The sequence below is a fragment of the Stylophora pistillata genome, chromosome 2 (genome assembly GCF_964205215.1).
Source record: "Stylophora pistillata chromosome 2, jaStyPist1.2, whole genome shotgun sequence".
Taxonomy (NCBI): domain Eukaryota; kingdom Metazoa; phylum Cnidaria; class Anthozoa; order Scleractinia; family Pocilloporidae; genus Stylophora; species Stylophora pistillata.
Window position 1 is genome coordinate 12,861,097 of NC_142520.1, and position 24,332 is coordinate 12,885,428.

General features: G+C 38.3%; 5 protein-coding genes across 10 annotated transcripts; 4 read left to right on the top strand and 1 right to left on the bottom strand.

Annotated features, from left to right (window-relative positions):
- The first annotated feature begins 2,407 nt into the window (after positions 1 to 2,407).
- LOC111338910 (potassium voltage-gated channel subfamily A member 4) lies at positions 2,408 to 7,105 on the top strand. Its single transcript, XM_022945461.2, has 2 exons — positions 2,408 to 2,549; positions 5,344 to 7,105. The coding sequence occupies exon 2, from the start codon at positions 5,583 to 5,585 to the stop codon at positions 6,879 to 6,881; it is 1,299 nt and encodes a 432-aa protein (XP_022801196.2). The 5' UTR covers positions 2,408 to 2,549; positions 5,344 to 5,582; the 3' UTR covers positions 6,882 to 7,105.
- Positions 2,441 to 10,781, top strand: LOC111338911 (uncharacterized). The gene is made up of 2 exons (XM_088749095.1): positions 2,441 to 2,549; positions 7,709 to 10,781. Exon 2 carries the CDS (start codon positions 9,346 to 9,348, stop codon positions 9,850 to 9,852), a length of 507 nt encoding a protein of 168 aa, XP_088605221.1. The 5' UTR covers positions 2,441 to 2,549; positions 7,709 to 9,345; the 3' UTR covers positions 9,853 to 10,781.
- A 200-nt stretch (positions 10,782 to 10,981) lies between these two features.
- Positions 10,982 to 14,069, bottom strand: LOC148737190 (uromodulin-like). 4 transcript variants are annotated; one of them, XM_088749108.1, is made up of 4 exons: positions 13,757 to 14,069; positions 13,566 to 13,677; positions 11,932 to 12,806; positions 10,982 to 11,590 (listed from the first exon to the last, which is right to left on the bottom strand). In XM_088749108.1, exons 3-4 carry the CDS (start codon positions 12,019 to 12,021, stop codon positions 11,432 to 11,434), a joined length of 249 nt encoding a protein of 82 aa, XP_088605234.1. In that variant the 5' UTR covers positions 12,022 to 12,806; positions 13,566 to 13,677; positions 13,757 to 14,069; the 3' UTR covers positions 10,982 to 11,431. The 4 variants fall into 4 exon arrangements, with proteins under 4 accessions (XP_088605234.1, XP_088605232.1, XP_088605231.1 ...); XM_088749106.1 differs by having other exon boundaries at positions 13,537 to 13,677; XM_088749105.1 differs by having other exon boundaries at positions 11,932 to 12,100; positions 12,691 to 12,806; positions 13,537 to 14,069.
- A 1,208-nt stretch (positions 14,070 to 15,277) lies between these two features.
- LOC111338927 (uncharacterized) lies at positions 15,278 to 21,145 on the top strand. 2 transcript variants are annotated; one of them, XM_088749059.1, is made up of 5 exons: positions 15,278 to 16,626; positions 17,736 to 18,056; positions 19,359 to 19,676; positions 20,025 to 20,131; positions 21,021 to 21,145. In XM_088749059.1, exons 1-4 carry the CDS (start codon positions 16,398 to 16,400, stop codon positions 20,084 to 20,086), a joined length of 930 nt encoding a protein of 309 aa, XP_088605185.1. In that variant the 5' UTR covers positions 15,278 to 16,397; the 3' UTR covers positions 20,087 to 20,131; positions 21,021 to 21,145. The 2 variants fall into 2 exon arrangements, with proteins under 2 accessions (XP_088605185.1, XP_088605184.1); XM_088749058.1 differs by lacking the exon at positions 21,021 to 21,145 and adding an exon at positions 20,351 to 20,442.
- Positions 20,208 to 23,852, top strand: LOC148737191 (uncharacterized). Of its 2 annotated transcripts, XM_088749041.1 has the most exons (3): positions 20,208 to 20,442; positions 21,018 to 21,539; positions 22,222 to 23,852. In XM_088749041.1, the coding sequence occupies exons 1-3, from the start codon at positions 20,208 to 20,210 to the stop codon at positions 22,560 to 22,562; spliced, it is 1,098 nt and encodes a 365-aa protein (XP_088605167.1). In that variant the 3' UTR covers positions 22,563 to 23,852. The 2 variants fall into 2 exon arrangements, with proteins under 2 accessions (XP_088605167.1, XP_088605168.1); XM_088749042.1 differs by lacking the exon at positions 20,208 to 20,442 and having other exon boundaries at positions 21,138 to 21,539.
- Positions 23,853 to 24,332: the final 480 nt, after the last annotated feature.

Here is a 24,332-nt window from a genome sequence, read left to right on the forward strand (position 1 = left end):
TGTTTCCGCAACAAAGTTTCCTAGTTTAGCCAGGCCTTAAGATTTTCGATAAATATCTTAATGAAAGTTAAAATAGTTTGTCGCTTCAATTTTCCTGAAGCAAAAGCACACCAAATTTTAAATTTCTTCTCGGCGGGCCGTTTGGGAAATTCTGGTCGAGAAATTCTGAGGTTCTTTTACTTTTACAGCGCAACGAAAAGCAAGGGCTTTAAGTTAGTTAGACTGCATTTTGAATAGAAAATGTGATAATGCTGAAAAATGAAATCTTTGTCATTGTTTTTGGGGTTTAATGTATCCTCTTCGTTTCCTCCGGGCCAAAGGCCTTTGACAAATTAAACTCTGAGAATTTGCACCGTGTGGCGCCATTCACAGGGAAGGAAGATGTTTTAACTATTTATGGGTATACAGGCAAATATACATTAGACTATTTGACTGACCAGAGCGCACGTTGCGTCTAAGTTACTTCATATATAAAATATGATGAGAATGATAGCCATAGTGATAAATATTGGTTAGCTATGGCTGCAAGGTGTTTATAATAAAGTATCCATCTATCTATAAGAATTATAGTGATAATGATTAAGAATTATAACAGAAATAGAGGATATTACATGGCCGCCCGGGGATACGAATTTTATCGTCGAGTGCTGTAAGTAGCTCTCATTCGTTCGTTTAGCTCACTCGTGAGAGATATTTTCAGCGCGAGGAGATAAAAGTCGTATCTCGAGCGGCCATGTAATTTTCTGTTTATTTTATAGATACTGATGAAGTTTCCACATAAAACACAACTTTTTAATTTTTTATTCATTTTCGAAAAAGCAAAATAGGCAATTAAAATGGTCGCCTATCTCAAAATGCCTGTCACAAAAATATTATGAAACGGGGATATAAAGTTATAAAGGAGAAATAAAGACAATAATACTTATATTTTCTGTTCTAAAACGTCAAAATTCTAACGAAGAAGAGAAAAATCGTGTTAGTAATCGTGACGACACCAGTATCCTCACACGTAAAAGTAAAATTGTTGAATTTTATCAGTATCGTTATGATAAATAATAACATAATAACAATAAATATCAAGATCCAGATAATGATGTTACACTTAATAATAATGAAGATAACAATGATGATAATGATAATAAATTTAAAAGTAATGATAATGATATGGAAAAACTAATTTAAGATAACTGCATCAGATTTAAGAGAAAAGCGTTTTTCATGGAATTAAGTACATTTGAGGAACGAAAAAGAGACTAGAAAATTTCAAAAAATGTTTGATCAAAAACGCAAAGAAATAAAAAAAGTCACGGTTTCGTTGCTCCTTTGTAAAAGAAACAGGACTTCATAGATACCTTCTAAATTTCCTTTTCCTTGCATTTTCGCGGAACATGTCTTGTTTTTTGTTTTTTTGCTTTAAAATCGTACCAAGATATCTGAGAGCTTAATTTACCTCACTCTCATCCACAGAAGTAAAGATGACGCCAAATCAATATCATTTTCCTACCTTCTATTGACTTTGTTTATGTATCCATTCAGAACATGACAATTGGGTTTTTATTTTCCTTTGTTATTTATATATGGAGTTAAAAATTATGTTTCTTCGAACGCGAATTTTTTTTTATTACCTTATCTTTGAAATGGAACGAGACAGAAACAAATGCAAGAGCCTATCGTAGTTTATTCATTTCGTTGGTTTCGTTTAATTAATTTTAACAGGAAAACACTGACAAAATTGTTGACTTTTTTGGAGTGTTTGGTCGTTAATTGCCCATATTTGCATTAAGTTTTTAGTTACAAAGACAACGATAAACGCAAAATTCAATTTGAATTCATTTTAGCCAGTCGGGCTGAAGTTATCTTGACAATAAACTGTCAGGTTTTCAAATAACGTGAATGATAATTAGGCATTTTGTACAGAGAGTCTTTTTGATTTGTAGTTTCGATAATCAATATAATTGCTTTGGGACAATTTTTCCACTTAGTAATGGCCAATATGTAATGAAAATATATGTATTTTTTACGATAACATTGAAACTTTTGACAAATTTACCCTGAGGTGATTACAAACTCACACAAAATTAGCAATTATTCATCATCAACGAACCCTTATAAGACTCACGGAATTGCCGCATTTAAAAGAGTGATTGGGTCTGTTAACAGTAAACTAAGAAGTCAAACACAAACCAAGCGTTACAGCATCGGAAATGGGAGCTTTTCAAATTATTTCCCGGAGTGTTAATTCACTTGCCCACCTGCTTATCCATGACGTCATTAAGAAATGTCGTATAGGCTTCTTTTTTAAATTAAATTTGTAAACACCGTATCGATGTCATTGTTTGATCGACCATATCAATTACAGCGCTTAGGGCTGGCTTCCTCGGTGTTCGTGTTCACCGAGTGTGAAAGGCAGATGTGGTAAAAACGATCTTTCCCGGCCGATTCAGGATTGAACTAAAATATCCCAAACCACGATTTGATACCAGAGTACATCACGAACACATTATTATTGTGATATTTTTGAAGCTAGGATATTGAGCTCAGCCGTTACGGTAAGTTCGCTAAATTTGTGGACTTTTTCCCCTTTTTTTTTACGTCTCTTACTCAATCATTTCGATATAAGCGTAAAGGGAAACACACAATGTTTTCTAGAACTGAGAGGTGTTTGTCTTTTCTGTTAGTGACAATTTTATCTTGGCTACCGCGCGCTTTAAAGAATCCAAGGTGATGATAACATTTCGTTGTCGCTGAGATTTTCGTTGTGCACAATTTGGTAGTATGCTTTCAGTAAATACCAGTTATTGTGGAAAAGAATATTCAATTTTCGGAAGCTACAAAAAAAATTTCGCGCGTCGAGGAAGTCGCCCCAAGTTTATTTGAATAACTTTTTCTTGAGCATCCTCGCTAAACACAGCGGAATCAGAGTGATTATGCCTCACGGAGTCATGCACAAACTCGAAGGATAAACCTACCTAAGGCAGGAGTTAAATTGAATGCGATTTCGTATAATCGAGGGTTCAAATTTTAGAGAGAATTTGCCACGGCTTACTTGATTAAGAAGTGTTATCTTGCTTAACTGCTCAGGGTGCAATTTTCCTTCACTACTGCAAGTTTCTTCTAATTCCCCGAATTGTATGTGGTGTAGTATTATTCGGCAGGTTAAAAATTTCAACTGTAATTGTAATCGACGTTTAAAACGTGTAATCCTATTTTTTTTGAACCAGATTATTCTTCTTTATAGAACTGAATGCGAGCTGGTGCTTTCAGCTTACGTGCAAAAAGGGGTTTACACATGCAGGCCAGCAAAAAATATTCCGAACATAACATCTCCCATTTTATTCTAAGTGTCTTTCGCGAAGTTTTAGTACACTGTCACCAAGACCATTTTGTTATCTTAGCTATTGTCTCCAGGTGTTTTGTTGTTCTTTAGACAAAGGACTGTATCATACGAAGGAAATTCAAAAACAAAACAAATATAAAATGAAAAAAGATAGAGGGAGAGGGCGAATGAGAGCGAAAAGGCTCTTAATCCTTTTTGAGGATAAGCATTTTCAGTGGCTTCCCTCAGCTTTGAGTTTTAATTTAAAAATGTGCTGTATTCAGAATGTAAATATATTCAACTGTGTAAGACAATTTGAACACGGAAAACTCAGCATTACCAACTTTTTTTTTTTTTTTTTATTTTTTTTATTGCATATTCTTAACCTGTGGGATTTAACATGTTTCTGACCTTTTATAATTCCTTCGATCAAAGCAGAAATTTACCATTTTTCAAGTTTGTACCTAGGCAGGTCTAAAAATGTACGAACCGATCCTTAGCCTTATATTTGTTGATCCAAAGACACTACATCGGCTGGTTTACAAAGTTTTAACAACACTCATGCTGTTATCGATAGAGGCTGCGATGGTATACTCAAAATCATCTAATGAAGCGCACATTTTAGGGTATCGAAAGCCAAATGAACGAAAATGTCATTCAAAAAACATTCTATCGTTCTCACGGCAACGAACAAACAAGTTGTGTAGTTTTCATGCGCTAGAATGAGAAGATAAAAATCCCCAAGGGCCCTATATATATGATATCTATCGAATGCTAGGTTGGACTTCGAAGATAGAAATTAGAAGGTAGTTCATTCTTGCTAAACTATATTGTTCTTAAACCTTCTGTATTACATACTTCCTTTGTCATGGCGGAGTTTTACTTTACATAACAAAAGTGTTATATCATAATTAGTGTTCAAGGCGATACCTCTTAAAAGCGACCAGCGGGCGAAACCACATCACTTAATTTGCAATATCTGTCAAAATAGTTAAAAAATTCGCGTAAATAGCCTCATTTGGACAGAAGCAAATATTATCCTTTTTTTTAAAACGAAATAATTTTCATGTGCGTTAGTTTGTCCAAAACGACTCGCAGCCGGACATTTATTTTAATGGTATACTGCGCTGCGGTTTTCGCAATGTTTAAGAACCTGTTGTCAAAATGTTTGTAATTTGTGGTTGGAAACGAACGCTATTTTCTTTGGCTGCACCATGCTAAACACCGCTATGAGCCCGGATTAATCAGTTCAACGGCTAAAGATCTACAAGCGACGACGGGGAGCTTTTTTTCTTACAAATGCTGGCAGGATTTAAACAATCTCCTCTTGGATACCTCTAGGCTCTTCGCATTTTGTCAGCTGAGAGATGCTTGAAATCAGCATCACATTGTTTGCCATGTTTGCCACAAACGCGGGGTTGAATTTAATTTTTAACATTTCAAAATTATGAAAAATAGTGTGTAGGCGTATAAGATGGCTTAGCTATGTGAATTTGTAAGAAACCATGCGAAAATTTAAAAACATATTATTTTCAATTAACAATGTCATAAAATGTACTCATTTTTATCATAATTTTTTTTTCAATTAACGAATAGGCATACTTTCGGAATCCTAAGTTTTCGACAATGAAGGTACCAGTTTGCAAGGATATCGCCTTCATTTATTAATATTTGTCTCTCGAACGAAAACCAAGTTGAAAACGTAGAGCGAAGAACATTCGAGCTTGTTTAAAAGTTTAAGTCATTGTCTTGAGATTTCTCAGTGATTATTATTTTGATTTTCGTTTCATCGCACTTCGTTGATGTTAAGACTACAAAACGCAGGCTGCTTTCGTTTTACAAAGGCGAAAATAAATCTCACGCTTAATTTAAGTCTAGACTCTAATTGCTTGGCCTGCGTTTATTATAATAAACGCAACTTAATGATTTTAATTTACATGTATATAAACTCATATCAAAACCAACTATAATTGACTACACTCTCCCTTGCCGTTATTATTATTATTATATATTTTTTTTTAATTCAGCCAACGTCAGGTGTACCCGCTTGATAATGCCGGAAACTTCTATACAACTATAATGCTGGTGTGATATACAAATTATACGAGTCTGGCCCCAGTGAGAGGTCTGTAGCGCGTGGTATGCGGTGTAAACGCTATTTTGGCGGGCAGATAGTAACGCCATAATATCAGGGTCTAATGAAGAAAACACAAGCGTCGATAGAAATCATCTTCTTCATAGAAAATAGCATCAGTCAGACAACAGAATGCTTAAAGCTTACAACGCCGCGATAAACTTTCCCCCTCTCCAAACTCCTCGACAGCGACGAATCACAAACCATATACCATCTTACAAACCAGCGTACAATAGCCCACGAGTTACCATCAATGTCAGCGGTATGCGCTATGAGACATACGAGGAAACCTTGGGAAACTTTCCGGACACACTACTCGGCTCTCCATCGAGACGCAGGGAATTTTACAGCACGGCACAAGATGAATACATTTTCGTTCGAGATAGGCCGTCGTTTGACGCCATTTTGTTTTTTTACCAATCACGCGGTATACTTGCCAGACCGCCAACGGTCAGTGAAGAAACATTTCTGCAAGAAATTGAGTTTTACGGTTTGCCCGGCAGTTATTACTCAGACAACTTCGAAGATCTGTCGGCCTCGGGAGAAGATGTGGAGGACCTTTTACCCCTTAGCCCACACAAACGAAAGCTATGGCTATGGTTCGAGTATCCACGGTCATCAAGAACTGCGCGGATTCTTGCTCTTTGGTCGATTTTCGTCATTATGTTTTCGACTGTTGTGTTCTGTATCGAAACTATTCCAGCGCTTGCGCTTCAACCAAAGACAACTTACCAGAACGTTAGCGTAGGAGGCCATTACACCCGTGTGCCTTACCAAGAAAATATTGTTGATTATTGGTTCGTTATGGAGGGGATATTCGTCGCATGGTTTACCCTTGAGTACTCTATTCGTCTATATTCAGCACCGGTCGTTTGGCATTTTGTCAAGTCCACAATGGGGATATTAGACGTTTTAGCTATTATGCCATTCTATGTAACGTTGGCATTTCAATCCAGCACCGAGGAGGTGCGTTCTTTCGCCGTGTTACGCGCTATAAGATTATTCCGAGTTCTGCGTGTTTTTAAACTCTCCAGATATAGTGATGCCGTCAAATTATTAGTCAACACTATATACTCCAGCGTAGAGCAGCTCAAGACTTTAGGATTTTGCATCTTAGTAGCTGTAGTGTTATTCTCTAGCGCAATTTTCTACGCCGAAGGAGATCCAAACATTACAAGTATTCCAGACGCCTTTTGGTGGACGATAATCACCATGACAAGTGTAGGTTATGGTGATGTGACTCCCATTACTCCCCTGGGAAAATTTGTGGGCGCATTTTGTGCCATGAGTGGGGTGGTACTGTTCTGTCTCCCCACACCGGTCCTGGTATCTAATTTTGTCAGGTTTTACCTTCAGTACGGAGATCTTACCGAAAGGAAGCGAGCTTTTGCTCACAATTTAAAGCAGTTATTCCTTAGGTCAAACAAATGAGAAAGACTTTTGCTGCTCTGCTGATATGGTCGGTGGAGGGCCGCTGTATCCATCCATCCATTAGTAGAGGACCTCAATGGGAACATGGCTTTTACACCTAACGGTTAAATTTTTGGCCACGTTACGGCTAACGATTAATTTCTTTCTTTTAAAGTTAAAGAAAAAAATGTTATTTTTACTCTCTTTATGACTAACAATTAAAATCTGTCAACTTTTACGCTTAACAGCTAATGTTTTTGCCGTTTTGAAGTTAACGGTTTACTCCATTAAGGCCCTCTCAGTACATAATTTGTTTTATTTGTCCCCACTAGTTTTTTTCCATTCTATGGAAATATTTTGTTATTAGGTCACTGACTCTTCAGCGCTACGAGTATCATGAGAATAAGGGAATTAAGTAAAATATTTCCAATTAATATGTTACTCAGCTGAAACGAAAAGTGTGGTGAACAAAATGGCAGACTGAAAACCGAAATTTAATGGTCGATTTTTAACTCCAATTTTTGTTCTAAAGCGTTCCTTGCGGCTTTCTTTCAACTTTACGATTGGTATAAGAGTCAGAGGTTAATTCTGCTCTCGAGCCAAATGGCCTCAGCCAGTCGGAGCGCTTGCAATGCTCCCAGTAACATTGAGCGACCAGGGCTTATTGCTATTCCCCTTCGATGAGATTCGATTTCAGTCCAAGTCAGGTTACTTCTCTACATTCCGTCGGGCAGAAACCGTTTTATCAAGAGCATAACACAATATCTTAGCGAAGCCGGACTCGAACCGAGACATCTCCACCTGAGTTTCAACGCGCTAATCGTTACCCCACCCTTCCTTCCATTTAGGTAAACTAAATTGATTCAACACCGGGGTTTGGAGTCGATAGGATATTCTGAAGATGTGATATTTATCCAGGATGGCGTCAGTCACAGAACTTGCATAACAAACGTACCTCCTAGCGAGAGAGCTCCCAGAATTCCTATTGTTCGTCACAGCCGCTATTTTAAATTTATTTCGTAAGATCAAGGAAAGTCTGAAGCGAGTTTGGAAGTGCACTAAAGGGGTGGTTATGATAGTGACATCGCTGCAAACATGTACAAATATTAAAGAGCCACGCTCAACCAGGGTGCTCTGCGCGCATAATGGCCGGCCTCAGCACTTTCTGTTTTACAGAAAGGAAAGTTCACCTTCTTCGCGCTTGTTAAATGACACGAATAAAAATCAAGTATTGGAAGGCCTAGTCTTCTTTACAATTCGTTTTCATGTCAAGGATTGATTCTCTGTTAAACCTCTCGCTTTTGTACACTTTTGTGTCCAAAAAGACAATTTCTGAGCCTGCATTTTCAGCTTGGAATTTGAATGTGGCGTGGTAGCGGTTTCCCTGTCTTTCAGAACTTCTCTTTTGTTTTTAGTTGTGTAATATAAGTCTTCCAAACCAGCGGTTTAGTTCCCCTCTGGGTGACCATCCACTTTTATTTTTGCATTGAAAATACCGGCAAATGCTACGGCCGCGGGTTTGTGAGAAAAAGTACTCCAGGATAAAAACAATCACAAAGGCGCGCAAAGCGCAATGGTTGAGTGTGGTCCTTTAAAATAGAACAATATGCGTACGGCACATCCAATGCTCCTTATTTTTTCTACGCAATCGATCCCTGCTATGGAGTTTACTCTTAGTACAGTTAGGTAATTGAGTTAAGAGCAGAAGGGGAATAACCAGGGAGGATGGGTAGATGTTATGTTTCGTCCTCAGTCTTATTTCACTCTTCGACAGAATAATACACTTAAAAGCAGACCTTCAGTCTCAAAAAAGATGAGTCCCCGGGGACATAACGAGCTGGTCAAGTATCGATTAAGGGGTTTAAAAGACTGACCACTAAGGCTCTTGCTATAAGATGCGAAACAAGAAAAAAAAAAATACAAATCAAGAAAAGGTGTTTCATTATTCATAACCACCATTCGGATTATATTTGCATCTCAAAAGAACTGAAAGCTTTGTACAACAAAGACGAAGTTATCTGTTACCAAGATTTTGTGTTGAGTGCTATTTATCTGTAGTTGTCTTTTTTTCACAAGAAGAATCACGCAGGTGTAATAAACGGCACGCCAAGATCACAATTTTTGTTTTGGGATCTTTAATATTAACTAATTATTCTTTTTTAAGGTCTGTCTTTTTCAAGGTTTCTAATATTTTAAGGATAGCTACGAATGCTTTGTTTTGCATATCGAGTTTTTGTTTTGTGGTTCGATTTTTCTGAATAGACTCCCAAGAGAGTAAATTAAATCCAATTAAGCCACACTTGTACGCTAACAAACCAGCTGAAAGGAAATCAATACTCAAAATAAATACTGCAGTGATTAGGAAATGTAGAAATGTTTCTTAGAGGATTTGCAAGACTTTAACACCCGTCTTTGAGACAGTTCGCCTTTGAAAACAACCTCTGGGCTTGCATTGTGCTCCTTCTTAAAGTTTACATCGATAGATATGGCAGGCAAAAGTCTCTTTCGTGATGATGTTCCCGAAGTCGTGATCAAGAGCATTTTCAGAAAATATAACACAGATAACAGTGGATGCTTAGAGAAAGCCGAGATTTTAGCGATGCTGCGAGACATGGGATTGGACGAGAAACAGGCAGAAGTTTGTTTTATGCTAGTCGATAAAGACGGAAATATGAGCGTCTCTCTTACAGAGCTTTTACTGTGGTTCCGTGCCGGTGAAGGTTTCAAAGTGATTGACGATAGAAACCGATACGCGTACGTCCGAAGAGTTGCCGACGAATTTATAAAGTACGATAGAAACGCGAGCGGAGTGATTGACAGGGAAGAGTTTCGAGCTTTGTTGGCTTCCGGAAGCAAGGAGTGGAACCAATGCAGCGAGGAGCAGATCGTGATCGCTCTTAAAAGTGTGGACAAAGATGGCAATGGAACTGTCTCCTTCTCTGAATTTTTGGCTTGGATGGACAGGGCAAATGCAAATAAATGTAGAAAATGACCGTTTTGATCGGGAAGCGAAAACAGCCTCTTGATATTTCTTCTTTAAATTTTTTGAAAGCGGTGTTGACTTTTTGATCGAAAAAATTTTCAAACAGGAAGTTTGCCAATGCTTTGAGCTGAGTTATAGTACATTTCCATGGCATTTCTTTTTAGGGTTTATACAGATATAGAGGTGACCTCCAGTTATCATTAAGTTAAATTGTCTCATATTTATGCTGATTGAAAACTTTGCCGATTTATACTAGAAAAAAAAAAAAAAAAAAAAAAAAAGAAAAAAATCCGCTTTTTCCAGAACGCGAACAGGCTCGATCTTGATGCTCGATCATGCCGTCAATTGCTGATCTCCATGCTTGGGTAGCTATGTGACTTTTTAACTCGGGTCTCGACCAAGAGACAACCTGGTATAATTTTGTACAGAATTAAAGATCGGTGGATTGTTTACAACTATGGAAACATTCGGTACAAACCAACCGACGGGCAGCTGGTCTGAGCAACAGTTAGGCGCAATGTCTTATCGATCCACGTCAGTATCTGTCCCCGAAAAATTTGTAAAGTTTAATGTTTAGATGGTGTATTTTGAGAGAAATCAATTTTAGATTGATCTGAGACATCCATTTATGATGTGGCAAAAGCGATTCCTAGCGTACAAAAAGAGGACCGGCTCGATCTCGCTGCCAAAACATTGATTTCTGTCATTGACTAATTTCTAGCGAAATTCAGTGGGCCTCATAGCTTAATACTTTTATGAATTAGTGGATAGTTTGTTCGATGAATTTGCTTGCATGAGCTCCCGCTGTTTGCACGAAATCACTGATAAAGCATCAAGACGATGGTCCAAAATTACATTCAGCCCCTTTTTTTTTTGCTGATTCATATGCGTTCATCTGTGTACCTTTGAATCAATAAAAGTAAGTATTCGAACGGTGAGGCAAACATTTAAAAATTTGTTTCGATAATGAAGCAGTTACAGTATTTAAAAACTAATTTGAACTTTGAAAACCGGAAACCGCAAAGACAGATTATATGGAGATCGTCAACTGCGTTTTCATTGAGTATAAATGAAGAATAACTTCCCAGCGTAGCGCGAAATTTAAAATAGACTTTAAAATTTCCCTGGGTCACTGGGATAAGTTCTTTCCGTTGATATTGTCTTGTGCTGGTGTCTATAAATTCTTGATATTCTCAGAAATACGCTCTTTTAAGGGCGTATTTTTGAGAATATTGAATATCGCCTTAAAGGGTACTGGCTCTGAAAAGATACCTTATTATAATTATCCCGTATTAATTTGATACATTTTAGAATCATTTTACAAATGTTTCGTAATTGCTGAACACTTTTACCAGACACTTCAAACAGATACTGAAATTTCACCTAAGATTAATCTTTTATTTTGTTTTGTTCGTGTGTTTGTTTTTTTTTTTCAGTAATAAAGTCTATAATGCAGTAAAATCCTTTCTCCCTATCACTTGCTCTAAAGTTATGCCCGATACAAGACCATGCAAGAATTTCTTTCCCTTTCCCTGAAAACTGAACTGAGTAAAATCCTTGGCTAATTATATAAAGGCTTCCGTTTTGGCTACCTAGTATCCCCTAGTCGCTGCCACAGTACCGGAGACTGAGCCCAATTAGGCGTCCTAACCAAATTGTAGATAAAGAAGAAGTCACAGTTTCGTACTTCAACGCCAGATTTAGAATGGCACTCATCTATCCAGTGGAAACAGACTTCTATAAGGACCTTAAAAAAAAAAAAAAAAAAAAAAAAAAAAAACATTAGAATAAATATACAAACGAGAGAGGAGATAATTTTCATGTTCCGTTCTATTTTGTCTCGAATTATGGCATTGAGTGTGGGTTGCTCATTAGTAATTATTTTATAAATCTATTAAGCGGATGGCTGTTTGCATTGGCAGCACTCTCAAAAGACTTTAAGTCATGATGTTCAACAAATATCAGTGCCATCAATGAAACGAATGTTTTCGCTTTATATACATTGGTTTAAACCCTTCACCTGCCAAGTCAAGGAAGAAAAAAAAAAAAAGAATCAGTGAACAAAGTATCAGCCGAGCTACCAATCACCTTTCCGTCGTCAACGGATGGATGTTCCCCGTTCAACCAGCTCGGAGTGTTCGTGTTACATTTTTTCTTTCCTGGAGGTGAGGTAGCCATCTTTGAACCTGCGGCTTCAGTGAAACGGTACCATCCTGGGACGAATGCTTTGTCACACTGCGATTGCGCGCCACGCTGACTGAATTTAATATTTCTGTCAGCACTGTCCAGAACTTTGTAGTCCAGTCCTTACACTCTAATTTGAGATATCATCAAAAGAGACAAAGCTTGATAACATTTGGGCATACCTCTAACTAGCTCTCTCGGCAATCCATAGCAACAATATAGATATACTTGCTAAAGTGGCGGGAAGTAAAACTTTCCAAAAAAAGGTGTGATATCCACTCATTAGTTGAATCGCTTTTAAAAACAATGATTCATGGAAAACAATCTTATGAGATGTAGAATTTACTTGAAGTTTACGGCAAGCTCGAGTTTTCAAGGGCTCTCAAATAAGTAGGAGTAAATAATCATGACGAGAAAAAAGGAAAATAGAACAAAAACAAAAACCAATACCAAAAAGGAAAAAAACAGGCAAAAAAAGACAAAAATTAAGAAAACAGAAAACCAAAAACAGAGCAAACTTAGATATTAAATGTATGACTAAAGCCCATGAGAAAAAATGTTTAGACTCAATTTAAAGAGAAGTTCGATTAGCGAGGCTTCGATTCATCTGCGACCTTTTGATGAGGTTCTTCGACAATTTATCGGAGTGTATTAATAATGTACCTGGTGGGGAAGGTTTTGCAGGCGGAGCGGACTTTTCGGCGATGGCTTCTTCAGTTCTGCAAGCTCTTTCTCCACAGCTTCGAGTCACTTTGTCAGTAGCTCGACCACTGAGCAAACTGGAAATAAATTACCGCAGTAAGAATAAATATAGAGAAACCTTGCAGAATTAAACACCCTTCCTTGAGACTGAAAAGTTTTATCCAGTACTATTCTTGAGGCAGATTTCCTTATCAACAGTGGTCAATATTCATCTACAATTTAGGTTTAGCAAAACTCTTCGATTCATGGAGAGTTGAACTTTCAGGTATGCTTTTCTTCTCAATTTCTTTGTTTATCTTGTTGATATGCAGTTATCTTTATATATAACTTTCTTCGCGAATATCTGTTTAATTTATTTTAAGTTACACCAGCTTGTTTCTTAAAAATTTCATAGAACTGATGTTATTCTAGATATGAACTCTTTAAATAACTTCAAGCAAACCGCTTTTCATCATATCAGATCATTTTTTATAACTTATTAATTTCAATTGTTTTTAAAAGTGATCCAACTGATTTGTGAATATCACACCTTTTAGCTAAGAAAGTTTTAATACCCGTCATTTTAGCAATATATAGACACTGTTGCTAAGGATTGCCGAGGGAGCTAGCAAGAGGTATGCGCCTAAACCATATTAAGCTTTGTCTCTTTTCGTGATATCTCTAGAGTCTGAGTACTACAAAGTTCTGGAGAGTGCAGACAGACTTATTACTTTCGATGACCTGAGCTCGGCCAACATTGTGACAGAGCCATCGTACCCGGATGGTACCGTTTCACTGGAGCTGCAGGTTCAAAGATGGCTACCTCACCTCTACAAAATTACAAATGTAACACGTACGCAACCGGCTGGTTGAACGGGGAACATCCATCTGTTGCCGACGGAAAGGTGACTCTCGGGTAGCTCTGCTAATACTCTATTTATTGATTCTTTTTTTTTTCTTTCTTCTTTACTGCAGAAAGAAAGAAAGAAAGAATACTGAAGAAAGAAAGAATAACAATAGAAAAAAGCTGTTTCTGCAGAATACTCACCTTGCAAAGGAAGAATTTCATCTCTTTCAATTGAAGAGGATCACGTAGGAAGTATCTCTGGGAAATTCTGAGTTAACGTTAAAGCTTATTTATTTGCACTGGCACATGACGGGTTTAAATCAATCATAGCAAACGGAACATTTGTCACGTTGATGCCACAGATATTTGCTAAAGGAAGTGAACATCACGAGTTAAGTATTTCGAGAGTACTGCAAAATAGCTATCCTGTTAATTCCTTTCCTTACAAAAGAGGAACGCACGCTACCCTCAATGTCGCAATTCGAGAATAAAGAACTCTTTCGTTTATCCACTCCACTTTGTGTGTGTGTGTGTGTGTGTGTGTGTGTGTTTGCGTGTTTTTTTTTCTTTGTTAAGGTCATCAAGGAAGTCTGTTTCAACCAGTTGGATTCGTGTCATTGGAAAGGTACCGTTGACGTACGAAACTGTGGCTCGTTCTTTGTCTATAATTTGGTTAGGACGCCTACTTGCCATCTCAGATATTGTGGCAGCGACTAGAGGATAACGAGTAACCAAAACGGATACCTTATATGATTAGCCAAAGATCTTTTACTCAGCTCAGTTTTCAGGGAAATGGGAAGAAATTCTGTTATCGGGCGTAGGTTTATAGTTGGTGAAATGTCAGTATCCTAAAAGGGTTCGGTAATTACGAAACGTTTCTAAACTCAACTTGTAACGCTTTCTTAATCAACTGAAGATGACAGAGGTTTCTGTCGAAACATGTCTTAAACTCAAAAGTTTTGTCGTTTTCTTTAGGTTTCTAAATAGTTCTAAATTGTTTCAAACACGGGATAATTGGGTATCCTTTCAGCACCAGTGCCTTAAGAACGTATTTCTGATAATATAGAAGGAAAATCAGTGGACTTCAAGACCATTTTATTTCAGTGAACCACGATAATTTTTCTTAAAAGTCTATTATAAATTTCGCGCCAGACTGGGAAAGTATTATTTATTCCTCCCAGGAAAACGCAGTCAACGATCTCGATATCATCTGTCTTTGCGGTTTCCGGTTTTCAAGTCTTAAATTAGATTTTAAAAACCGTAACCGCACATTATCGAAATAAATTTCTTGATGTTTGCCTCGCCAATACTTACCTTTATCGATTTATAGGCCCACAGGTGTTTGAATCAACAAAAAAATTTGCCTAACTGTAGTTTTGGCTAGCTCAACGTCTGCTGTTGTATTTATGTTTCTTTTTTAATTTCATGCAAGCAGCAGGAGCTCATATAAGTAAAGTCATTCACCAAACTCGCTCTCCACCAATTCATAAAAGTAACATGCCACGAAGCTAACTGAGTTTTTTACTAGAAACTACCCAATGTCATTTAGCAAAAATTCAGCGGTAGCAGTTAGTGTTTTGGTCCTCTTTTCTATCCATTCTGAATTGTAAGGCGCTGGAAGTCGCTTTTGCTACATCATAAATTGATGTTTTAGATCAATTCAAAATTTTTTTCTCTCAAAACAATTCTACGTTCGATACACCATTTAAACGCTGAGCTTTATGTATTTCTAGGGCATAGTTGCGTGAATCCATCGGAAATCGCGCCTAGCTGTTGCTCAGACGAGCTCCCCTTCGGTTGGTTTATATATGTATTAATGCTTTCAGTCTTTTCATTTTCTCTCAAACCATGGGGGAGCTTGTGAACAGTCATCCTCTATTTAAAAAAAAACGAAAAAACCACCTAGGCTTCGAGTCTTTAAATCTATGATAGAACTGCAATTCTTCCAATTGAATTCGAACTTAAGCTTTAAATTCGAAAGAAGGAAGTGAAAGGAAACGAAATAACACTAACATTTAGTGGTATCAAGGACTAGAAATAAACATGCGATACGCAAAATACCGTTTAAGTTAGATACGAAAGCACTAGGACCTGAAATTAGCCCCATGCCCTGTTAAAAAAAAAAAAAAAAATGAGAAAAAAATTTCAAAAAATAAGCTCTTCAGGTGGCTAGTGTGTCGGCTGACGATGTCCGCGGCTGATTTATTGTCCGATAACTAAATATTTGGCCGATAAGCAAAGTTTTGAGGATGTGACATTTTGAGAACAATCTCTTGGCCAAGGACATTATCAGCCGAGATACCGGCAAGCCAGGAGGGGGTTTATTTATTTTTATTTACAATTCTTCATTGATTTTCGTATCACTCTTTAACAGAAAACTTTGTTGACTTTTTAGTTCTTTCCGGAACAGCATTTGAGATCAGCTTTTTGATGATGAGTTCGTTTTTCTTCTGTGCAAAGATGAAAACATGAAAAACTTGAGCTGGCTTTTTTTCCCCTGCCTCTGTTTCTTTTCGATGGTAATAATCGGAGGACAAATATAGAGGCATGCGGATGTTATTGCGTTATTGCGTGATAGCTGTCCGGTGATTTTGCACCACGCGACGTGAAGTAGCAATGGAATCGCTCGAAAATTAAGGAGTAGGTTGAACTGTTCTTTGTCAGTTACGTGTTGCGTGATCTTTCGAAATAGGATATCTTGAGGTCATTCGAGGAAAACAGATCAGTGATATTAAAGAATATTGCATCTAAAGTCCTTTCCGCTGCTTCGATTTGGTAAAAAGAAGCAAAGCACTCTAGCTTTGGCACGTCTAACAGCGTTGCACGAGCTACAAAAATAACCATGATAGAGAGAGGTGACAGCCGTGAAATACTTTACAAGTTTTTCTCCGTGTTATCTGTTTTTGCCATTGTGTTCACGTTTGCTTTGTTTGTGAGAATCGAAACAGTCGCTCGAGAATGGAAGGTGATGGACTCAAAGTTCACGCTGCAAATTCAACAACTTCAAGATACTCTAAGAGAATCAGCTTCCCTCGGCCGGAAAGGAGGCTTTGACATTTCTAAAGGTACAGGTGAGATTATTGAAGTTGACTTCTTTATAGTTACTTCAGCAGTAGAAGTAGCAGTAGTTATTTCAGCACCCGAGGTAGACGAGCAGCATGCTGTCGAGACGTCTTGGTCCACGTCAGACACACGACACACAACGACGATAATTCAAATTTAAAATCAAAATAAAATTTTTGGTTTAAATTAAAAGAACACATAATTTACAAACCACATTACCATTCGACACAGTTTAGCGAGAGAGCGGCAGCCCTTGTTTCAAGGCTGATAACTTGGAAAGAAACTTTTTGGGGCTGCGTCGGTGGGAGTAACGAAATAATTTGGATATATCAACAAAGTTGAAGTGGTAAATTGGCCACCGTAACGATTACAAAAGCTGACGTTTCGAGCGTTAGCCCCCTCGTCGGAGCGACGAAGGGCTAACGCTCGAAACGTCAGCCCTTCGTCTCGGAGCTCGAAACGTCAGCCCTTCGAAACGTTAGCCCTTCGTCGGAGCGACGAAGGGCTAACGCTCGAAACGTCAGCTTTTGTAATCGTTACGGCGGCCAATTTACCACTTCAACTTTGTTGATATATCCAAATTATATAACCCTTGTTTCAGTTCTACTCAAGCTTTTCAAACTTACTTTTACCCATTTATTTTGTTATGTTATGTTATTTATTTATTTATTTATTTAGGATTCTCCTGCACACCTCTAAAATCAGTAATCAATCTGGCGGCTATCTATCTTATCCCTCCGTAAATTAACAGACTGAATGGTGGAAAACTGCCAATGGCTTGACCTTATGTTAGAACATTTCAACATCTGGTATTCAAAATATCTCACAGTCCCTACAGCATTAACGACATGCAACGTTAGGCAACATTGAAACTCTCTTGAAATTAGAAAATGAACATCGATCAATGACGAAATTGATCCAAAGAGATCAAAACATCAGGATCCAGTTGCATAAAGGACGGATAACGCTATCCACCGAATAAATCGCTTGCGGGCGGATAAGTGATAGCAAAACGTATAGCGTTATTCTCCGGATAGAGTTTTACCCAGTGGATAGAGTTATATATCCAACCTTCGAACAACCGGGGCCAGTTAATTTGGTTACTTTGTCATTTTAGGCATGCAATTTAAAACCACATTTGTCCGTCGCAGCTTGGATACATATAATTCTAATGATCCTATGGGTCTGCGAGAAGTGGGAGAGGCTATCAAGAGATATGTGCAATCGATTATGAAAGGATATGTCTGTCAAAGTCCGGACAGGGTCTGTGTGGCAGGGCCTCCCGGACTCAAAGGAAGTCGTGGTTCCCCTGGAGAACAAGGAGCCAAAGGAACAAAGGGAAGAAAGGGAACGCAAGGAGTTATGGGACCTCCAGGAGAACCGGGGAAGCAAGGCATCAAGGGAGATACTGGGCCTGAAGGAGTTAAGGGAGAGAAAGGTAAGTAAGACAAACAGCTTTTAAATAAAACCGAAAGATATTGTACGCCGGCTTTTATTTAATCATTTGGGTGCATCTTCTTTGTTTACTTTTTCAGAACCTTTTTCTTGTTTTAGGAATTTTTATGAGTTTGTCTGTCTATCTCTTTTTTTTTCCTTATCGTAACCAATATTCTTGTCTAAAGGCTGATAGTTTCGAAAGAAATTGTTTGGGGCTGCGTCGGTGGGAGTAACGAAATACTTTGGATATATCAACAAAGTTGAAATGGTAAATTGGTTACCGTATCGATTACGAAAGCTGACGTTTCGAGCGTTAGCCCTTGGTCGGAGCGAATAGAGGAATGGTGGGTTGTGTGTGCTTTTAAAGGCAGAAAATGAAGCTACGTTATTGGTGGGAACATGGCAACGAGAAAAACACGAATAAACTAGTGGAATGAAAAGCGTTCGTTGATCCCTGTGGGATTTAGACTGCCGGTTTGAAAGATGAGCTTTTGTTCAAGAGTTTTACGGCTTTCCGTGCTACCTAAGTGTAAGGAAAGACCGCAGATTGCCATATGTTGCTTAGAATGATTAGGTAAATTAAAATGTCTCGCGACTGGTTTCGATGTGTCCTTGTCATTCTTTTCCACGTCTCGAAGGTGTTCTCGGAATCGGTCACCTTGTCTTCTGCCTGTTTCGCCGATGTATATCTTTTTGCAATAAGTGCAAGTTATGCAATAGATTACATTGGCGGAGGTGCTAATATTATTATTTTTTTTAAAATACGAATATACGTATTGATTTTATCATTATTATCAGTTATTATTTATATCATTCCTACTAATTACTGTGCGTACTGAAACTAAGCTCCTACCATATGCTTAGTTTCTCTTAAGATCTAAAGAGTGTACGATTATTTATATGCCAGTTTGTGTGTATGTATGTAATGTAGGTGAACAAATCAGTGTAAGGGAAACCAATGTAAAATATCAAAAAATATATTTGTCTAAAATGTGCAGAAAATGAAAAATATTGAATAAAAACCTCTGAAATATATGTTTGTTTCTTCCTCCGCTTCGAATTGGTAAAAAATAAAAAATAAAATGACAACAATCGCTAATGAACAAAACAAAAAAACAAGCGACAATAATGAAAAAATGATATTGATGGTAATTGGGCATAGGCAGTAGAGCTATTTTTTCTCTAGTGGTAGTTGTCGTTCTCACAATAGTTTTAAGTACATATATGTTGGTTTTGATTTTAAAGGAATCCATTCTGAAAGAGTATTTTTTTAATGTCCTCATTCTTGTTTGATCTACGTAAGGTAATGTGGGAATTCCAGGGCATCCGGGATCTAAAGGTGAACCAGGCCAGTCCATATCTTTACCAACAGTCACTGTATCTCCTACTTCACTTACGGTCACTCAGAACCAGACCGCCAGGTTTGGCTGCGCGGCAGATGGCAATCCCAAGCCTAGAGTGTCCTGGAGTAGAATAGATGGCTTTGGATTGGAATCTTCTAACGGTCGAGATAGTTTGTTGCAAATAAGAACAACCGCCTTTAACGACTCAGGAAATTATGTTTGCACAGCTACAAGTATACTCGGAAAAGTTCAAAAAGTCGTAAGGCTTTTTGTGGAAGGTAAGATGGTTGCATTTCTTTATTGTTATTTTTTTAACTTTTTAAAAAAGATTAATCTAAGCTGCATTTTGACTACTACCTCGTGAAATGACAGAAGTCTCCGAAAAAATTTCGTATTTTCCTCTACCCAGAGTTCAACACTTCCATCGAAAATACATTGAAACAGTTCCAACGGTTTTTAGCACAAGCGCGAGTGAACATGGTTTACAAATTAAAGACTGGCTTGAAAGACCCAATAGCGGCACATAGATCATGCGAAATCATCACTTTGGTAAAGGCCACATTAAACCAAGCTTTTTTTAACATTATATCTAACAGATATCTCTGATGCCGTGTGCTTTTCCTCAGACTTGTTTAGGGCTAGGGAATTAAGAATTAAAAACAGCTCCTGCTCGGACTGGTCTCCCTGAGGGTTTAAAGTTGAAATTTCCTACAAGCGTCCTTTGTCAAAGTAGGTAAGTAAAAGTCTTTGATTTTCATTATTTTGATTCTGTAGTGCCACCGCATTTTACTAGGATCCCGGATCGAATCATGAGAATCAAAGGAAACGAAGCAGTTACTGTTGCCTGCCAAGCCTTTGGCTTTCCTCCTCCGACAATTCGATGGTCGAAGGCATTTTCTTCATTACCACAAGGGCGATCGTCTGTTATAAACGGCACTCTTATGATCACCAGATTTAGCCCTCAAGATACCGGTGACTATCAGTGCAAAGCTGCCAACAAACTGGGATCTGCTAGTGTTTTGACAACCCTAATTCATATCAAAGGTATGTGGACATTTTGATCATACCTTACGATCTTGTGCTTCACAAGTCAATTGACATTTCGAGGGAAATTTGAAGTCAACACCTGATTTCTCTGTGATTATTACCTGTTCACTTTTCTCACTCTGTTAGTATACATTGAAATCCCCCCGCACCTCCCTCGCCTCTCGCGTGTGTTTTCCCAAGCGTAGATGAAAACAAAAGCATAAACCACTTTTTGGCATTACAGCGCTGTTCAAAAGCGCCACGGAGGTATTGTATTTCAAAAAGAAGAATTTCTATGTCCCTCTCCCTATGCCACTGATATCAATGTTTCCGCAATAAACCAATAGATATCGTTGATAGGACACGAGCCGTGAAGTTTAATCCTTGTTATAAAATATATACAGTTGACGTTTCTGTGTTTGCAATATTACCCTTGATCTTCTTTCAAGGAGGCTGAGGTCTCTGCCGTAGAACGTTGCCTAATATAGCTATTTTCACTATTTTTTGGACTTAAATTTAGTCAGACTTCCTGTTTTTGCGTAATCTATTTCTAAACTTTGTTGCCGTCTCACCATTTCCCTCTCTTTGATAAGTAGAGTTTAGAGCCATTTTTACAAGCCTCGGTGCTAGTGGAAGATTTGGTCCAACTTCGCTTGGTAGCCACTACACAGGTCAGGATCATGACGGACAAGTTAAACTGCTCAGCGGTATTCAACAGTGGACTGTGCCGTACACCGGTGACTACAGAATAGATGCAATTGGAGCTGCAGGAGGGTATGATACATATACTAACAGTGCTCAGTACCGAGGAAGAGGAGCAAGAATGATTGGAACATTCAGCTTAAACAAGGGTGAAGTCATTCAGATTCTAGTTGGTCAAGAAGGAGGAATTAATTCGCAGTCTACTTCTTCTGGCGGTGGTGGAGGTACATTTGTCGCGAGGGGAAGTAACAGACCTTTGATCATAGCCGGAGGTGGAGGAGGCCTAGCGACTGCAAGCTCAAGGCATCCAGGATGTGATGCCAGTACTGGCTCGTCTGGGAATCCTGGGTACAACTCATGGTCAGGGGGGAGCAATGGACATGGTGCAAAAGCTGGTGATAGTGATTACTCCGGTTAGTGAGTTCCTTTAAAAGCGTATCTAGGAGAAAACCGAGCGGAGTCTATAATGCTCAAATCACCGACTTCAATTACACTTGGCACCAATGTCAAGTATCTTGCACTGACAAATGTGTGAAAATAAAATCCCCGGGAGGTATGGGGTCCCCCTCATAAAACTCCTACTTCCTGCATTTGTTGCATAATTACATTAGTAATATGATAAGTAAGTAGGTAAGTATCTTATTTAACCACGCAACATTTGGGAGCATTTGTGCTCGTCAAAAAATACACTTGAGATTATAACATATATTCTATGGTAATTAGCTATCTATCCATTGGACTGTGCTATAGATTTAACAGACTTGAAGGACATTGAACTGTATTACATTTTTCATTTTTTTCCTTACCTCTCCTTATATAAAGACAACTTCTTCTGTTTTTAATAGTCCAACCACCAGTTACCAACCACTACTAGTCTTAATTCCTACATGGGTATTTAAATCCATCAATTGACGTCCAAAAACAGCTATAGCCCTTAAGCATCCCCTTTCTTCAATCCTTGACGTAGAGCTGTTCATTAGTTTGAGAAAAAATTATATTCACTGATCAAATCTGCCTGAGCAATAATTTGCTAAATGAGTCAAATATAAAGCGGACGTAAGCAATTATTGTTCTTGTTATTACCATCACTGACAGGTGGCGGCGGCGGAGGTTTCTACTCCAGCGGCAGAAGTTCAAAACAGTTTGGTGGTACCGGGGGATATGGTGGAGAGGGTGGAAAAGGATTTCTCCAGGGAGTGGTGGGAGGTAGAGCCAGGCAGCACAACATTTCTGGTGGATTTGGTGGAGGTGCAGGTGCTGATGGATATGGAGGAGGTGGTGGAGGAGGAGGAGGCTACTCTGGAGGAAGCAGTGGGAAATTTATTAGGGATTCTTGCGGAGGCGGTGGAGGATCTTATAATGCTGGTAAAAATCAACAAAACGAATGTTGCTATCGATCATCTGGCCATGGTCAGGTGATCATAGCCTTACTGTAAAAGAAAAACACCAATAATGAACCATCGACCGTTTGCTGGAAAAACCCTCAGCGCAGACTGATTAAACAAGTGAAACAGTAGAGTGCGTAATTGTTAGCCAACAAGACCACAGGCAGGCCAAGCACACTACTAGAAAAGCGGACGTGACTCTTACAGTGTTGCGCAACGTTTTATATTTATAAAGGTTTGTATGGGATGTTATCGGTTTGCCTTAAAGGAGAGTAAAAAATGCCTTGTTTTGAAATAAAATGGATTTACCTTATTGCCGTGGTGTTTTCTTTGTTGATTACCAGCGTCTCAGGCCATTTTGAAGCGTTTTCGGCGAATTAGCGCTATTTTGGTGTTCAACTGCTAAAAAAAAAAAGACAAGGCCGGAAACCTATTTTAGAAGTGTCCGTCGCCCGAAGCGATTAATTCCGCCAAAAAATTACCACTAGTCTCGATTCTTCCAGATAATCAAAGCAGAGATGTTGCAGTTCCATTTCCATTCACTTGATTCCCAATTCCTCCCACAGATCTTTCACTAGCGATGCTTTTATCTCCAGATCGATCGGCTTTCCAATTTCGAATTTGGCTCGTTGAAACAGTTGTGGACTCGTTCGCCGATCGCACAATATGTCGGGTAACAAAAATAATCCCAGCGAGGGTAGCCAGCGGCCTGCAGTCGACAAACAAACCAGTTGGCTCCCCTGGTCGGCTGGCCGCTGGCTACCCTCGCCGGGCTTATTTTTGTTACACATATGGTCCTAGTGCGGTTTTGAATACATAATTAGCGTAAATGTACTTTGCGAATATTAATAAATACTCGAGGACTGATCCCAAGGTAAACAGCCCTTTTCCTAATGCGAAGCCTAGGGGAAAAAAATATCTGTTTCTCTGGGGAACAGCCGTTAAGTGATTTGTATAGCAAAACGAAGAAATTTTCAAAAGGTTGCAAAGTAAAAAAAAAAGAAAAAAAAATCGAAAAGACAGCCCTTTTCCTAATGGGAAACGTAGAGAAAAAAAATCTTTTTCTCCAGGAAACATCAGTTAAGTGATTTGTGTGGCAAAACGAAGAAATTTTCAAAAGGTTGCAAAGTAAAAAAAAAAATAAATAAAAAAATAAAAAATTCAAGACTCATTCGCAAGGAGTCGTAAGTTCTTTAAAAAACGCTGCTTTAAGATCAGAAAACAAATCAGTAACTTAGGTTTTATAGAGATCTAAATTTCTTCTTCCTCTTTATGTACGTGTTTGATTCAATGGGGTCAGTAATAAAATTATTAAACGGAATAAAACTTACTTTCAAGTTTTGGAGAATCATTTTGCTCAGTTTAATCGGGCGTCCCGGTCCAGTGAGGCCATCCCCCCCCCACCCCATTTATTTTTTCGTTCAGCGTCAAATGCGTTTCCTGATATTGGGCAGCCCTGTCGGATAAAAAATAACTTAAGAAAAATCGCAGGAAGTCTCTGAATAGGAGGCCAGAAGTCAAAAGAAGTTGATATTTTTTTATATTTGGATTAACAAAATGTACATATACAGTAAAAACATATTCCTGATTTTGTTTCTTTTTTTTTTTCTATGCTGTTACTGTGCTCATTTTCAGATTAAAAGAATTATTAAAAGGGGAAAATGGTTTAACATTACTTAAACGTTGCTTTTTTTTTTGTTAGAAAGCCAAATATTTGGTCCGGTAGGTTCACACTGAACGAACCTCCCCCCAGCCCTTACTCCCTTCCTGTGCTCATGTGTATTTAATAGTTACAGATCGTCTGTTAGTATGCTCTCTGGT